The sequence below is a fragment of the Pseudorasbora parva genome, chromosome 13 (genome assembly GCF_024679245.1).
Source record: "Pseudorasbora parva isolate DD20220531a chromosome 13, ASM2467924v1, whole genome shotgun sequence".
Taxonomy (NCBI): domain Eukaryota; kingdom Metazoa; phylum Chordata; class Actinopteri; order Cypriniformes; family Gobionidae; genus Pseudorasbora; species Pseudorasbora parva.
Genome location: NC_090184.1, coordinates 32,562,660 through 32,581,601, shown reverse-complemented (window position 1 = coordinate 32,581,601; position 18,942 = coordinate 32,562,660). Strand labels below are relative to the sequence as shown.

The 18,942-nt window shown below is 39.1% G+C and overlaps 1 protein-coding gene across 2 annotated transcripts in view; it reads right to left on the bottom strand.

The window, feature by feature from the left end:
• Window positions 1-606: 606 nt before the first annotated feature.
• The window catches only part of zgc:92140 (uncharacterized protein LOC447854 homolog), a 39,916-nt gene continuing 21,580 nt past the window's right edge, over window positions 607-18,942 (bottom strand). For both annotated transcript variants that reach the window (XM_067413990.1, XM_067413991.1), the window contains exons 3-6: window positions 7,215-7,300; window positions 5,355-5,425; window positions 3,193-3,253; window positions 607-2,154 (exon numbers count right to left, since the gene is read on the bottom strand). In XM_067413990.1, the coding sequence (XP_067270091.1) occupies window positions 2,113-2,154; window positions 3,193-3,253; window positions 5,355-5,425; window positions 7,215-7,300 (260 nt within the window). In that variant the 3' untranslated portion in view covers window positions 607-2,112. The remainder of the gene's footprint in view (window positions 2,155-3,192; window positions 3,254-5,354; window positions 5,426-7,214; window positions 7,301-18,942) is intronic.

Genomic DNA, 18,942 nt, shown 5'->3' with positions numbered 1-18,942 from the left:
CTTCGTAATATGGAGACAATTACTGATAAATAATTTACAGAACCACTGAAAAGTACTAGTAAAGGGAAAACAAATGATTAAAAGGAACCCACAGTAATCTAAAATCACAATCGAAATAATCACAGCATCTAAAATATTAAAATCATGATTCAATATAAACAAAACTGTATCGTCCTTATTGGCATGTATTAGCTAGACATTTTTAATGCATTTCCGCTCTTCAACCTCCAGATGGAGACAAACCACAACAAGTGAGTGAAAATAAAGCACATGCTTTCCGTTGGTTTGTCAACATCTCCTAATATCTCCGTCTCTGTATTGATTCTCAGAAAGCACGTGACGTTGTACAGCTATTTGAATAATATAGTTAAATATTTGTAAGGTGTACAATTTAACATATGGTGGCAATGCAATCTGAACATTCTTGCATTTGAAACTCTACCCCAGAAACCATTAAGTATTTTTAACGTTATGACTCAGACCACCAACAGGAAATATGACGCTAGAATGGATTAATGATGTCAGCAAAGCAGTACGTACGTACCTACACACATCCTACACCAACCAATTAAATCAGTGAGACAGCACACAAACAAAAACCATAGCTCCTGTGTCGTATATTTTAATAGAAAAAGAAAACATTGAAAATAAAAATTAAAAAGGATTCAATCCAGTAATTATAAATGACAGATGCTCGACCAACGCTGTGTACTCAAGAGTGACCCCACCTCACCTCATACTGGTTTGGTGGTCTCCATGAATTGTAAGTGTACAGGCTGACAACCAGATGCATTTTAGCCAACACGACTAAATACTACTGAGTGAGAAAGGCAGGGTGAGGAACAGAGGTAAACACTGTAGTTAAACATACACAGGTCTACGACAAACATTTCATTCGTTTGACAACGATTAACACAGTCAGACCTGGCTTTCTGACACCGATTAACACAAACACACACACACAAAAAAAACAGACAACCCAAGTTCTTTCACAGTCCATTACCTGTATTAAAGAGCAGCATAAACAGTCAATACAGATCTTTAAGTTAAATGCTGCCCGTTTACGGGTGGCTGTAAGGGATATATTTGGATGTGTGGGTAACTGCTGGTAACTAGTGTGACTATTTCAATCCAATTTCTGAGAACTTTACAAATAATAGCAGGATATACAAATTGAAAGTCGTTTGTGTGGAAAGAGGGTGTGGTGATTATTTTAGCTTAAATTCTTTCCCTGCATGTGTATGTGTGTGTGTGAGAGAGCGAGAGCGCGCGAGTGTGGTATGGGGTCACTGCACAGCCCTGACCTTTATAGCACAAGCTTGAGGAGATCTGATCTATGCAATACGGAAACAAACAACAACAAAAAAACACCACATTTATGGAACAAATAAAATAAATCTTGACAAATAAAAAATAAAGTCCTTCAAAAGGCAGGAGTCCAGATCAAATGTTCAAAAACGTTCCACATCGCTCTTATCAAAATAATCAGACAGTTCGTTCATATAGTCGCTCTTAATAAAATATCTCTCTTGTTCAATGCACCCCTCCAAAACCCACATCACTCCATCTTTACATTCACTCCCCACTATCTCCAGAGAATGTTCATCAGCTCTCTTCTCGTTCCTCCGTATGTCCGTTTTTTTCCTCTGTCCTGCCACTTAAATCAAGGACTGGGAGGGGACTCTCGCTTTCCCCCCGTCATAATCTCTCTATTTCTCAGATGGCTCCGTCACAGCCAGGCGGAGGAAGGGGCCATTTCAATGCTGGCCGTAGGAGGACAAGAGCGGAGAGGATTGGGGGGTGGGGTGGGGGTCCAGATTTCACATCAGAGTGAGTCCGTGTTGATAATACATCAATCAAGCTGTTATTTCTTCACCCAAAACCATCTAGATCTCAAAAGCAAGGCAACCCCAAGAGAGGAGAAGGGGTCAAGGGTGCAAACAGCCTATGAGGAAAAGTCCTGCGTTCTTTCGCTCTCACAAGCACACTCTCTCACGCACTCGCACGCACACTCGCTCTCAGACCGACAGTGTTACAGACATAGGAAACACTGATTTTTGAGATCACACTCTCTCTCCATTTCCATCTCTGGCAAGATCTGGCACCTCTCTGCTATGTCACATCGTCCTCCTCCTCCGAGCTATAGTCCCGCCCCTGGAGAATATTGAAAGAGACAGATAAAGAAAATAAGTGAATTCCAGTTTGTCCAAACTAGCAGCAAAGAAAAAACACTTCATTTTGTCAGTTGCCGAGTAATGCCACTCATAACAAAAACCTCATTGGACCAAAATCCCTCTCCTCATGAATATTAAACACCAAAAATGGATGAAAAAAGACTGATTGTGGAAGCTGAGAAGCATTGGATATTGTAGTGCAAGTTGATCATATTCCCAATGGAAAACCATGAAAATATAAACATATATATTTTAAGCAGCACAGTGCATTGGATGAGGGCTCTGTTTGCAAACGGTTCTGATTGGCCGATCAATTGTCATGGCATTGGACATTTTCATGTCAATGTGAAAAGACGAACTGCTTCAATCACTGGAATCATGTCTTGTCAGGTTAGATGTTAAATTAACATCTCAATGGAAAAAATACATTTTATAAGGCTACCTAACCATCTTCAACTTTGTTTAGACAAAAAATCTACATTTTTTTAAATAAATATATTTTGTGACAAACCTGATCCAAACCACATCTATATGTAGTTGTATGTATATGTAAATGCATTTTATTCCAATGTAGATATAAGGAATGTTGACGACTGAAGAACAGATTTGATTTTGAATCATTTATGAAATGAGCGCAGCTATTTGGTCCTAAATGGTTCGAAAACCTTTCTTCTGCAGTCTTTATGTAACCCTGTTTCAATTGATTTTAAACAAAACCTAAAATGTTTTAGATTTAATCCATTTTAGACCAATTGATCTTGGACCTCAAGAGAGACACAAAGATAGATAAGAGAGGGAGAGAGAAAGAAGGAAGTAATGGAAAAAAGCAGAGCCATAAATATATCATTTTATCTCCAGAGGTCTACAGGAAGTACCAGACAGTCTGCGCACATGGCAAAATGACAAGACCATCTTTTAAATGTCACAATCTAGATAAACGAGCAGGATTCGTGTACATGGTCTCTTTAAAATCTCTAACCCATCTGCTCCCTGCCTCGTTTTTTCCTCCCGCCCTCACCTTCTCAATCTTCTCATCCAGCATTCTGAAGAACTCCTGCTGGCTCTCTGATGTATGTATGCTGAGAGAGAGAGAGAGAGAGAGAGAGAGAGAGAGAGAGAGAGAGAGAGAGAGAGAGAGAGAGAGAGAGAGAGAGAGAGAGGGAGAGGGAGAGAGGGAGAGAGGGAGAGAGGGAGAGGAAGTTCAAGTTAGTGGGGGTAGAAGAAGGGAAGCAACAAATACACTCGAATTTTCCATTACAACAAGTATAAAGAACACATACACACACACACACACGTACACACACACACACACACACACACACACACACACACACACACACACACACACACACACACACACACACACACACACACACACACATACAAAGCTACCAGCTCCTGTAGGATCCAGAGTGGCTGGGCAGGAATCATTTTTATAGACACATTACAGCAGGGGCCATAAACCCTTGCTTCCCCACACACACACACACACCACATTAACTGAGCATTACTCCATCGACACACACATAAAACAATAATGAACTGTTCATTCTTAATGAACATGCCCCCGAACATAATTTCTTTTCATCCAGACATTTTGAACACCATATGTATTAGTTTTCCGTGTAATGTGTTTGTAATGTTCATCAAAGCCTAGTAAAAAGTAAAGTCCATTTAAGTCATAAACAAATTAAATATTAATGGTGAACAGATCATAAATTCATTTACACTTAAAGAGTTATAATTTGAAACTTATTTTTTCAACTACTGCTCAGTTAAGCACTAAATGTTTAATAAAGAGCTAGATCACCCAAAAATTATGCCATGATTTTATTCTTCATTTAACCTGATGTTGTGATTGTAAATAATATTTCTTATTCCATTGAACAAAAATATATTTTTCATTTTAAGTTTTTAAGCTTTTATCCATACAAACGCAAATTAAATCAAATACGGCAGTCGCAATTTTCATGTTGACAATATTATTATTATATATTATATTATTGTGACAGCTATAGAAATTTGGACTAAATAAATGAATAAATAATGCTATCAGTCTATACATTTCTTCCCTCCCGATCGGTTATGGTGGTGTTTTGGGCCCATTATGTCTCCGTGTGCAGTGATGCTGAATCATTGATTATGAAGTGCAAAACATGAAGCGCTGTCACACACATAACAGTTAAATGAGAACACTTTCATTTTTTAAATATTATGGTTATAAATACTGGTATATTGGTTACACGCCTAATTTGAAGGTTGAAAAAAAGAAGACAAAATGTACATCTATGGTTGAACTATTCCTTTAAACGTGCAGTAAGTGATTTCTGAGAAACACTGTTGAAAGTGGATTGGACCAAGCTAACCAATCAGCTGTAGGAGGCGTGTCCACTCATGATGGGGGAAGAGAGTAGGTGAGCAAGAGGGAGATTTGAGGAAAGATTGAAGAAAGAGATATGGCTGAGAGACATATTACAAAAGAGAAAAGGTCAGAGGACTATCAGTGGAAAAGAAGGGTTATCATGATCAGGCAAGCTTTAGGATCCGTGTAAATATTAGAAAAGCTTTCCAGCACTGGAGAGACCTAAGAGGGGAGGCCTAAAAAATAAGACTCTGAGGGTGCGTTGTTTCTGCTCCATAAATGAGCAACGCTGGTTTTGCGGTTTCACAAAACCAATAGATGCTGTTGTAATGTTAGCTATAGTAACAGGACAGGTTTAAATGTCATTGTAGTGTTTGTTTGGGTTGATTTCAAACATCAACAGTTTTTTCTTTCTTTCAGAAATTGCTTATTAAAATACTTTTCACAGAGAAAACCATTGTAAACTGTTAGCCTATTTTCATTTGTTTATTGTATTACATCACAATTGTGTTATTGTTACGGATGGAAATGCACTAGAAATAATTATGCTTTGAAATCGATAATTACATCCGACGGCAATAAACACATCATGTTTACATACAATAAGTTGCGAACCATATGGCACGTTACGCCCAAACGGAACATGCAAATGAGATCCAGAGGGGATAAGACAGGCTACATATCAAAACAAACCACACGCAATTTACAGACATTTGGCACGTTTTCACCAGAGCAAGAACTCTAATGCCCACACCCACACAAAACAAACAGAAACACACGCACACCGTAAACGGAAAGACATGTATAAACCCACTTACTTCGTCTTGTTGGCACTGGGCCCAGGCACCTCTTTGTGCTGTTTGGTCCTGTGCAGAGCAGAGCTCTTCTCCTGCAAACACACACGGAAAGAACACGTTTTAACTTACTACTATTCACAACAAAGCCAAATGCCGACTGTCTCTGGCGGCCCTCCGGTGCGGCGGCCCTGTCGGCTCCTGGACACGGGCCAGAACCGGCTCCTCTGTCTGGAACACAGCATGATAGAGAGGCCCTGGGAGTGACCTTACTCTGGCCACTGCTAATGAGAATGCTGCCCTGCTGAGAGACAGCAAGAAAGAGGGCTGCCCTCGCTTTCACTGCGTCTTTATTCTCCTCTAACCCCCCTTGTCGGAAAACATGGGAATCCGAACACCTGCTCTGTCTGTACAGCTTCATTAAGCAGGCCAGTTTAAAGGGTACATATAATCAAAAATAGGACTTAGGCTCTATTTGACATAAAATTCTTCAGTGTACTATGCACGTAGACATCCTCGTTCACAATACAACCAGACCATTTATGGAAACTAAGATGCAAAAACACAATTATTAACTTCTTATTCTTGGTTATAATGATGAAAATATTCATTTAAGGGTAGTGAGTATTAAGGGTAGAATTATGACATCTATTTTATTATGATTTGAAATTGGTCACATTTGGAGTTTTATTTATTTGTTTTGATATATTATTATATAATTATAACATTTTTAGGAGGTATTTTTACATTTCCCTAGGATAGGTTGAGAACTGTATTTTGGATTTGAAATGAAAAAGTAATTATGCATCGTACACCCCAAGAGAGAACATTTACATTTAACATTAACATATGACAACCTACATTTGCATATCAATACCAGTATTTAACATCTTGGCAGTGACATTATTACTCCTTTAACAGGTGAAAAGGTTAGCCAATCATAAAAGGTAATTTACATAAAGTCTTAAAAGTAAAGTAGCTAAACACATGGCTTAATTCTAAATGTCACCTTGACACTGATTGTCAGCTTTGTTGATATTGGTTTATATTGTATTATTTTGTTTAATTTTACTGTGTATCGTTTCATTTTGTAAAGGCTCACTAGGGACGGGACGGACATTGAGAATTAGCTTCGGCTAAAATGTTGTAGTATGTAACGTGTTTATGTGACATACTTGTCCCTATTCAAATAAACAAAATAAATAAATAAATAAAAATAAAAACATTATTAGTTATTGGGGGGGGGGGGTGTTAATATGCATGTGTATACTGAATTGATTTTTTTTAAAATACATTATTAATAATATTAATACAATAATATATTTTATTGTACTATTTATGTTTTTATGATTATTATTAATATTATGGTTGATAAAACATCCTGATTAGGCAAAGAATCAGTCCTGACGTTTAAGAATATTTGAGTTGCACATTGTTTTACAGTATGTGCACTTACAGTGAACTTACCTAAGAAAGTACAGAGTAATACAAGGTAACTACATTAATTAAGATTAGGTTTAGTACCTAGTTATTACCCAGCTATTGTAATTACTATATAAGTGTGTGAGTATAGGAAAAGATTCAGTAAAAATTCAATAATATTTTGTCTGGTAATGTGAGTTTCTACGTATAAGAGTCTGTGACAAACAGGGAAAATATGCCAGAATTTCCCTCTCACACATTCCAAACTTGTCGGCACACGTGTGTGCTGCATTCACTTAATTCACCTTCTCATTGTATAAGCAAAAATCAGGCACATGTGTCTCAAACATTGTCTTTGCAAATAAAAAAAACAAAAGATGAAGGATAGCATTGCACAAGAAGAATTTCCCAGGAGTGTGTGCGTGTGTGTGTGTTTGTGAGAGAGCATGTTTTGTATCTCACCAGGTTCTCCTGGTTGCGTGCGTTTACTCTGTCCTCTTCTCCACGCATATATTTCACCTCCTCCACTCCCTTATTCTTATATTCATCTACAGAGAAAGAAAAAGACAGGTTCGATTTTCATTCTAGGGCTGTTAAAGAAATGACACTTTTTCCTTCTTCCGTGTAACTCAAAGATAGACATTTCAAAACATATACTGGTATTTTTTTCTGGTAAAGCGTCTTCCTCAAAAGCACCATAGTTTCCTGCTGGGGGGGTGGGGGGGGGATGGAGGAGGAGGAAGGAAATCAGGTCGATTTATGAACAACAGATTCCCCCCAAAAAAATCTGATTTAAACAAAAAATTCATTCATTATATAGACACTGATACTTCTCTCAATAATACTCCATGGAGAGCCATTTCTCAGCCATTTCAGTTTGTTCTCCACACAAATCTATTGTATGCTTCAGATTCAGAAGCCACACAGCCCATGAGTCATATGGACTACTTATGTGATACTTTTATGGTACTTTTTGTAATTTTAGAGCTTGTCAGCCTTAGTGTGACCATAATATCAAAATAGCTTGAGTTTTTCACAGAAAAGGAGATTACAGGTTTGGAACAATGTGAGTGAGTAAACAGTGACAATTCACATTTGAAAAGCCTTCAAACCAGCCAACAGAACCTTTAGAATTTTGCCCTTTCCCAGCCATCAGTTATTACCAGCAGCCATGTCCGTGTTTGCATGTCCATGCATTCACTTCCTCATAACACATACAAACACCCACACACATACATAAATCTGTCATTTACTCTGTCTACAAATCAGCACGAGGCATTCGCAGCCCACTCAATCTCAGTTTATCTTCGCCTCTATCCGCAGTTCTCTCCTTTTCGCGCTGTGAACTCCCTGTCAGTTACCATCATGACAGCTGGAGTGGGCAGCCTGTGAATGTGACTCAGTCCAGTCCATCCGCACAAACACAAAAAAGCGAGAAAAGGGGGGGGGGAAATAGAAGTATAAAAGGAAAGATAAAGAGAGAGGGAGCAACGCCGCCAGTCTTTCACAGCTTGAGGAATGTAAACATGTCTCTGCACAAAAGACCACGCTCCGACATGCTGACAAACACACACACACACGCCGAAACCAAAGAGAAATGTCACACACAAATTAGAAATCAAACTTTAACTGATTTGGCTGAGGTGTGTTACACAAAACAGGCCTCCAGGACCCCAAAGAGCCAGACGCATAAATTCATATACATGCGTACATAGGAATACATCTCTCTAACGCTCGCATAAAATGCAAGTAGGGTGATAACATTACTAAAAAAGGAGAACATATTCCTAATCCATCTTTTCAGGGAGACAACCATTTAGGAAACATGCATCTCAGAGAAACCGTTGCTCGCCGTGAGAGAGTGACATTTTGTCAGTTTAGTATGTTCCAGACGGGCTATTTTGGGTGGGAAGATTACATGTTCTCTTATGTAGGGATATTTCGATTGGCTAATTGGGGATAACAGCATGACGCCGACCTTTATGATGTAATGGAAGCTTGCTTTCTCAGACAGAAATGAAAAAAGGTGGGCTTTTATGCTACTTCTATTATTTTGTACTTTATTAGTACAGTAAAAAAAGAAGAAGAAAGGAAATTAGGAGGAGAATGAGAAATGTTGCAAGCTGGCTTCATGAGCATCATGGGATGTTTTAGAGAATAGTTGGGTAATACTGCATATTTATAATATATTCTGATTTATTCTATTCATAATTTAAAAACATTGTGAACCTAGAGTTGATTTTTATTAGGCCATTATATTTCCTAAAGGCTGTGACTGTAGGCAGCTTTGTGTCTGCTTCTTGTGTCATGACTCAGGATTATGACAGCACCAAGGCCAAGATATTTTTACAGCATCTCTTAAATCAATAGACAACTTTTCATTAAAGCAATACAAACACTAATTAAGTCATGGCATCACTAAAATGTGTGAGTGTATAAGTTTGCATTATAAATGAATTCTCTTTTTTTCACTAAATGAGAAAGACATTCAGGTAAGAAAATATATTATAAACACAGCCTCACACACGATCAGTGAATTTGTTGGGATTATTTTGTTTTTTGCTGCCCTATTCTTCAATAACAACCTCTTTGCAACATCACAAAGGCATCACTTTGTGACATGCATAAAAACATGGTTGAGGTCACAGAAGTGATCAAGCATGTTGTTAAAAATAAACTTCTGTAACTCACTCTCTCTTAATGTTGGCATCCTTCAGATGGATATCTAGAGCGACAGGTGCTACACAGCCAAACACAGCTCAAAGTGCCAATCTTTTCTACATTTTACACTATTATTGCTAGATCTTCTGATGATTAAGAATAATTTTAAGGGGGCTCAATAAAAGAATACATCTGTGTGCCTTAAACTAACTTTTCTGCCTTCCAATGGTCGGTGACTTAAGAAAATTTACCAGCCAAAAAGGAAATTCCATGAAAGAAAGCTCAACTTTGCACACTGTCTGAGAAGTGGCTTTCAGGGTGTGCACTTTGGATGTTAAAACTTCCCACACAGCGGATGAGTAACACATTTCCTATAGAGTGTTCCAGCGCTTGAATATTTACATTGTAATGGCTAAAGTTTTTGTGACGATGCAGCACTGACCTGTCAACAGTACAGCGTTGTTCATGTTGTCACAACATTGCATTGTTAGAAAAAAAAAAAATTGTTACCAGCCAACTGACAGTTACTTGCCAATGCTATGCTATGTAGGCCAAAAAAATTGTACAAGAGTATAAACATACATACAAACATACATACATACACACACAGGTGCTGGTCGTATAATTAGAATAACATCAAAAAGTAGATTTATTTAACTAATTCCATTCAAAAAGTGAAACTTGTATATTATATTCATTCATTCCACGCAGACTGATATATTTCAAATAATTTTGATGATTATAACTGACAACTCCCAAATTCAGTATCTCAGAAGATTTGAATATTGTGAAAAGGTTCAATATTGAACATCTGATGTGACACATCTGATGTGTAATTAGCTGATTTACCCAAAACACCTGCAAAGGCCTTTAAATAGTCTCTCCGTCTAGTTCTGTAGGCTACACAATCATGGGGAAGACTGCTGACTTGACAGTTTTCCAAAAGACGACCATTGACACCTTGCACAAGGAGGGTAAGACACAAAAGGTCAATGCAAAAGAGGCTGGCTGTTCACAGAGCTCTGTGTCCAAGCACATTAGAGGTGCCCTAGAATGACAAATTGAATTAACCTTGGCATAGTGAAATAATAAGAGTTCAGTACATGGACATCACATCCTGTGAGTCTCAAACACCACTGCCTCCTCCTTCTTATGTAAATCTCGAGCATGAAAAACACCATGAAAAAAATAGGTGAATCTCAACATAATACCAACTTTGACGCAATCGCTGGGATCATTAATATGTCCACCCCCAACATTTGCATATGCCAGCCCATGTTTATAGCCAGGCGGAATCATTGGGGGTTCTGCAGATAAACAAGCGTCACGCAAGGATAGTGAAAACAGCAGCTCATGGAAACAAGTGTCATGTACCAGACTGTGCAGGGGACGTGAAGACTTTTCATACCCTTCCCACAGATAAAAAATGTCAACAGTCATGGTTGATGTTTATTATAATCGGATACCGCAACAATTTGATTAAAAATTGTTTGTTTCCTCAGCCCTTTTCACAGCGGATAGTTTTTTCATAGTTTTTCTAATCTGGGCTGGGACAATATCAAGCAAGATTCGCTCAGCATCTAAAACTGAAGAAAGGAAAATTTCCAACTATATTCCTGCAAGCAGTAAGTAGTGATTAGTGACACTTATTGACTGTCTAAACAATTTCTGATTAAATTGAAAGAGACAGCATTGTCTAGATGCTAGACGCAAGATCCTAGTACAGTAACAATAGGAAACTCCAAGTACAATACACAACTAAATAGTGTGTCTAATGACAATAGGTAATATTATTTTGTATTACAAAATACAACCGTAGATACGTCTCATAACTTACTACGTTATTTTAGTTGCTTACAGATCGCTCACTCGATCCTTCTAGCAAACGTCACCTCCACCATATAAGTTAAAACGATAGTCATTTAACAAGGCTTCTATTCATTTTGTAAAAAAAATATATTAATATTTTTGAGAACTGAAGTATGATGTGGACTGCAGCTGGAGTCAGTGCTTCAAGAACCACTATGCACAGACGTATGCAAGACATTGGTTTCAGCTGTCGCCTTCCTTGTGTCAAGCCACTCTTGAACAACAGACAGCGTCAGAAGCACCTCGCCTGGGCTACAGATAAAAAGGACTGCTGAGTGGTCCACAGTTATGATCTCTGATGAAAGTAAATTTTGCATTTCCTTTGGAAATCAGGGTCCCAGAGTCTGGCGGAAGAGAGGAGAGGCACACAATCCACATTGCTTGAGGTCCAGTGTAAAGTTTTCACAGTCAGTGATGGTTTGGGGTACCATGTCATCTGCTGGTGTTGGGCCACTGTGTTTTCTGAGGTCCAAGGTCAATGTAGCCGTACCCCAGGAAATTTTAGAGCACTTCATGCTTCCTGCTGCTGACCAACTTTATAGAGATGCAGATTTCATTTTCCAACAGGACCTGCACAATGTGCCAAAGCAACCAGGACCTGGTTTAATGACCATGGTATCCCTGTTCTTAATTGGCCAGCAAAGTCCCCTGACCATAACCGCATAGAAAATCTATGGGGTATTGTGAAGATGAAGATGTGATATGCCAGACCCAACATTGCAGAAGAGCTGAAGGCCACTATCAGACAAACCTGGGCTCTCATAACACCTGAGCAGTGCCATAGACTGATCGACTCCATGCCACGCCGCATTGCTGCAATAATTCAGGCAAAAGGAGCACACTGAGTGCTATACATGCGCATACTTTTTATGTTCATACTTTTCAAGATTTCTAAAAATCTTTGTATTGGTCTTAAGTAATATTATACATTTCTGAGATACTGAATTTGGGATTTTCCTTAGTTGTCAGTTATAATCATCAAAATTAAAATAAATATTTGAAATATATCAGTCTGTGTGTAATGAATTAATATAATATACAAGTTTCACTTTTTTAAATGGAATTGGTGAAATAAATCAATTTTTTTTGATGATATTCTAATTATATGACCAGCACTTGTGTGTGTGTGTATGTGATATATATAAATAAATATATAAATATATATATATACATAAAAATTGTCTTGTTGTCATTTGCCATCACATGAATAAATGACATTTTAAAATATATTTACATAGAAAACAATTATTTTAATATGTTAATATAATATTTCACAATATTACTCATTTACTGTATTTTTGCTAAATATTTTTTTGGAGACTTTTAAAAAACATTTTTTTATGCATGTTTTTTATGCCCCCTTTTGCTGATCTGTCATGGCAAGGACTTCATTAGACCCCTGAAGGTGTGCTGTGGTATCTGGCACCCAGATGTTAGAAGGTTATCCTTTAAGTCCTGTAAATTGCAAGGTGGCGCCTCCATGGATCGGACTTGTTTGTTCAGCACACCCCACAGATGCTCGATTGGATTGAGATCTGGGGAATTTGGAGGCTAAGTCAACACCTCAAACTCGTTGTTGTGCTCCTCTGTTGTTGTGTTTCCTGAACCATTTCTGCCTTGTGGCAGGGCACATTATCCTACCGAAAGAGGCAACAGGCACCAGGGAATACAGTTTTCATGAAAGAGTGTACATGGTCTGCAACAATGCTTAGGTAGGTGGTGTGTCAAAGTAACATTCACATGGATGGCAGGACCCAGGTACCCCCCAGGTAAGCGACGCACACGCACCTGGCCACCCATGTGATGTAAAAGAAAACGCGATTCATCAGCCCAGACCACCTTTTGCACGATCATTTGAATATACTCCAGGGTTTATACTGATAGAAAGCCATATGCTAATCGCTGAAGTAACCCTTTAACTTCTCACATATACACACACACTGTTCTTTCAAAAAGCTTGAAAAATCTGAAAATGCACACTAATCACTAGGCCTCCTCTTGTATGTTTTTTTTTTTTTCTGCGTTTGTGACAAGATGCCTTCTGACGACCAGGTAATTTAGCTGTCTATCTACTCGTTCGGCTAACACGAAACAAATCAGACGACACGACAGCTACACAACCTTGTCTTCCTCTCACATTTACCTTCTGGCCTAATTTCAGATGTGTTCAGTGCTGTGAGTGGCGTGTCTGAGGAACATGAGTGGGCTGCTTTACTTTTAGAATCAGTGTGGAGAAGCTTTGCCCTGAAGCTATTCTATAAGTGGGTGTCTGTTAAGACAGTGAGTCCACTGCAAGGGAGGGGAGTTTGTCAATCTTACGCTCTCTTTGATAGTAGGTGGAAGAGAACTCACTATCGTTATGGCAGAACAGAGAGGAGTTACAAAATCAAACAAAACGAGAGACACGCGTTGCACTACCTTTTAGACACGGCCGATGCTGCGCCTTTGGTTAAAGATCCGTCGTTAAACATCTAAAGTCTAAACCTCAGAAGACAGTGTCACAGAAATGATCTGTTGCGCTACTGTACACCGTTGCTGTTAAAAACATTAGCTAAACAGTTGCTTTGTGAAGACAGTCAGTTGGTGACTTTGAAAAACTGCTGTGTGAAAAGTATTTACCGCAGCCTGAAAGTAAGCTGCATGTAATGTACACACACGTTTGTTTTTGTGACATATGGGGACATTCCATAGGCGTAATGGTCTTTATACCGTACAAACCGTATTTTCTATCCCCCTACACTGCCCCTACCCCTAAACCTACCCATCACAGGAAACATTCTGCATTTTTTTACTTTCACAAAAAAACTCATACTGTATGATTTATAAGCATTTTGAAGTGAGGACATGGCCAATGTCTTCATATTACACCCTCTCCTTGTAATACCCATGTCATTATACACATCCGCATATGTCACAAAAACATGGCCACACACACGCACGCACGCACGCACGCACGCACGCACGCACGCACGCACGCACGCACGCACGCACGCACGCACGCACGCACGCACGCACGCACGCACGCACGCACGCACGCACGCACGCACGCACGCACGCACGCACGCACACACACACACACACACACACACACACACACACACACACACACACACACACACACACTTCAAGCAGTGTTTTTATCATTGAAGTTCAAGTTTCTTTGTTATTATTGGGCCATATTGGAGATTCCTACTGCTGGGTAGCCTGTTATTGTTAACTTTCATAACTACTCAGTGTCTGAAAATCCAAATCACAATTGTTGCAATTATCATTTTTTTTTTGTCTGTAGACAAAAAACAAGAGGGGAAAGCTATAGTAACATTGCTTAAAAGCATAATGCACATCACATCAAAGCATGAAAGCTTGGCACTTCTCACAATATTTGACAGTAATCCATGCATTTTTTTTTTTTTTGTGGGCAGAAAGAAATCACTGCTGAAATTTCTTGAAGCTCAGTTGGTAGAACAAGAGTTAGAAACCTCAATGTCATGCGCTTGAGTTCTAGAAAAAACATGAAGGCAAATGTAAACCTTAAATGTCAGTCACACTGGATAAAAGTATCTGTCGAAATTGGTGTCATGAAATGGCTTTTCTTTTTTCTTTTTTATTTAACTGTTGTCTGAGGTCAACTTATAACATTTACATGTTTTTTTTAATTTTATTTTTATCATCATTACTAATAAGTAATAGGTTATTTTCTACACTGGTTTTGAGGCTCTCTCCAGAATGCCCATGGCTAGGATTGGATAAGATTTCATATTTAATTTAACTCCCCTGGTCAGTTCACGGGAGGGATTGTTTTGAAAGCGGCAACCGGAATAATTCTCTGACAGGGCTCTCAAAACATATCTATCAAAAAAACACAATGATTTATCTGTCATCCATCCGTGATTAATTAATTTTTTTATTACTTGGCCCGGCACCCGATCGCTGGATATGAACCGCACACGTGCGCTCTTCAAATATCAAGTCAAGAGACTGAAAAACAGATCAAGAAATTAGTTATTTCACTATTAAAAATTCACCGGCCTGCCAACGTGCTTACGTTTTGGTACCCTGTCTGAAAAACACATAGCCCTGGGACGTTGGGCTTTGCAAGCACTCTGGCCCATAACATTACATGTCCGATCTGATCCATTCTGACCCGAATCGTAATGAACCAACAAATAAGGGATTCTCCAGCCTGTGACAGCGTGCTATGGTATGTTCTGTTAGACACGTACACATAATCAACACGATTTGTAATAGGGATGCTCATATTGACCATTTAACCGTTAACCGATAGTAAGAATTTAGACCGATTAACACTATCAGTTAAACAGTTTAAAGGTGGGTTTTTTTTTTTACTCACGGGGCGCTTCGACACATGCAACAAACCACACGTGCTGACACAGACTTCGCAAAATGAAGCAATGGGAAAGAAGCATACATTGGGACCATTTCGACAGAAAGGGTGACGAAGTTTCATGCAAAATAAGCTATGCGGTTATATACAGAATAGTAGTACAAGCTCCTGACTGGAGTAGGAAAGCAAATGAACGTCGTTTCCAGAGAAGTCTCTGTATTACCCGGGCATCAGTGCCATCTGAAGCCTTGTTTAATGCTTTTCGTAGTGTGGTTTTGTCTGACAGCTTATCACAAATCTCGGCCAGAGTCCGACTGGAGACCTTGTTTTTTTTTTTTTTTTTTTTTTTTTACATTATTGTAGCCATTAAAATACTTCAGTTTTGTTTTTAATGTCAAACTAGTTATATTTGTTTCGTTTATTTGTTAAGTTAATTTTAAAAAAAGGTTTAAAGCATTTTTAAGTGACGACCAAGCGACCAGTGGCCGACAGTGTGTCTTGTTTACAAACGATTATCTTGCTATCTTCGTCATGTTTATTGCTCGTTTAGCTCCTCAAGCCGATGGCCGGGGCTACAGAAGCCGGCGTACACATTTATCTGTAGAGGCGGTGTTTCCCCGTTCTAACACGTCATTGATTTGAGAGCTCTCATTTTCTGGGCCTGGTGTCTATAAAAGCTTTTCTTTTACGAACAAGGAACTTTTCAGCTCCGAAACATACAGGATATTCTATTACCATGACCTTTTATAGACCAAAGGAAAGTTGATTTCTCAATTCATCACCCCTTTAACACTGATCCTGATATATATTGTTAACATATAAAGATGGATCTTTTACTCTGCTGTGAGTATTTGTGAATGTGATTTTTCACAACTAATCTATCGAGTATCAAATAAGAAGACTGTGTACCATGAAATAATCGCAAGAAACAGCTCTCTATTGCATTGTCCTCATGTGGTGCAAACGAAAACAAAAATACAGGGGCTAGAGAGTTGTTATTGTTAAAGGTGCCCTAGAATGAAAAATTGAATTAACCTTGCCATGGTGAAATAATAAGAGTTCAGTACATGGACATCACATACTGTGAGTCTCAAACACCATTGCCTCCTCCTTCTTATGTAAATCTCGGCAATCAAACACTCAACTGAAAAAAGTGCTTCTCAACATAAACCCCACCATGATGTAAGCGTTGGGGATCATTAATATGCACGCCCTCAACATTTGCATCTGTCCAAACAAGCCGAATCTACTGATGGTAAACACTCGAAGATATCGGCTCTCATGACATGGTTGAGGTTTATTATAATCGGATACCACAACAAATCGTTCGTTTGTTCGGCCCATTTCAAGCAAGCTTCACTCAGCGTCTTAAACTGAAGAAAGGGGCAACTATATTTCTGCAAGCAGTAAGTAATTTATCCACTTATTGACTAGCTGTTTAAACAATTTCTGATTAAACTGAAAGTTTCTTAGAGAGACAGCATTGTCTAGATGCTAGACGCAAGATAGTACAGTACATATAAATATATAGATAGTATATAGATAGTACAGTAACAATAAGAAACTCCAAGTAAGGTTACCATACAAAACTAAATAGTGTGTCTAATGACAATATTATTTTGTATTACAAAATACTTTGCTTACTAGATCGTTCACGCGATCCTTCTAGCAGACGTCACCTTTTCCACCATATAAGTTAAAACGATAATCAATGGAGATTGATAAAATGCAGCTTTGTTGTTTATTGGTGTTTTCACATCGTCCGTGCGCGAGAGAGAGCTCGCGTGCATATGGTTGCCAGATTGGACATGGTTAGGTAAAAACCGGAGAGTATACAGGTTTCTTTTTACAGAAAAGCTCTGTTTGGGGGATTTAATTACTGAAATCTGGCAACCGCACGAACGCGAGCTCTTTCTCGTGCACAGATGATCTGAAAACACCAATAAACAAGTAAGCTGCATTTTATCAATCTCCATTTGAGATGTTTCGCTTAAAGTTTCATTTAGCCGGTCTGTGTTCTGTCAGAGCAAGCCTGCAGTCTCCCTCTCATTTACTGAAGCTTTCGCGCCTCGATCGCCCCCCGGTGACCGGTCCCAGTATAGCCGCCCCTCTGTGATTTCTAATGGACACGAGGCAAACTAAATAATAAAATTACACTTCAAAAATGTTTCCCCAAAGTTAGTATATGTCACTGAAGGCAGTTATCATCACGATGATTTCATTTCAGGTGTTCGTTTTAAAAATAAGTTTAGTTTGAGTTAGTTATTTGATGCTATAAAAACGGGGGTGTGACGTCATGATTGACAGCTGAGACTGACGGCTTCTCTGAGTGAAGTTGTCACTGAGGCACTAACGGACTTTTTTCGAAATTTTTGGGAGCAGATTAGAGCTTTAGCTTTAATTTCTACATTTCCATAACTGTTTATTTCACACCAACATAATTAATTGTTCTGCATCTGCGAGTGTGTGGGCGGGCTTTTGATATCGCGACTGTACTTCCTGCTCTACTTCCTGCGCTCTACTGCGCAACTCCGGTCCCGAAATCGCTACTGCGCAGACTCGGTCCCAAGATGTCCGCGCCGTGCAAGGCTGCCTGAAAGCTTCAAATATGGCAAGCGGAAACGGATGATGTCGAGTCGTCCATATTTTTTTACGGTCTATGTGTCAGAGCGGTCAGAACGCCGCTTCACTGAACTGCTGTGAGCTGCTGAAATAAGCCAATCAGAGCAGAGCTCAGCATTAATATTCATGACCCTTCCAAATAAGGCAAAAACAGAGCATTACATCCTAGGGACAATTTCTAGGGTTGTAAATGGACCTGTAAAACTGTATCTGGACAATTTTTGCCCTTAAATAAGCCACATACCCTCTATGTAGATATCAGAGAACAATTTAACATATTGTTTCAAATCATTCTAGGGCACCTTTAAGCAGCATCTGTGCCTCGAGGGGGCCTGGCCTGGCCACCTCGGTGACTGTGATCCCCCAAACTCTGCTCCATTAACCTGATGCCCAGCTCTAAATGTAAAAGTACTACTTTTCTCGCAACACTGAACACGCCTACATTACGTCGCGAACGGTTGAACTGTCGCTTATGTCATACATGGCCAGCTCTCATTGAAAATCAAATGCCTTCTGGTAAATTTGTCGGTGCAAATCAGCATCAGTGTGAACGCCCCGTTATAGACTGACTGCAAACACGCACACACCAATCTCAACAGCTCACATGTAACCAGACAGCATATTCTCCGCCTGTTGCCCTTCTTGTTTGTTTTAGGGCAGCTCGGCCTTTCCTGTCATTGTGCGTGCCGGAGA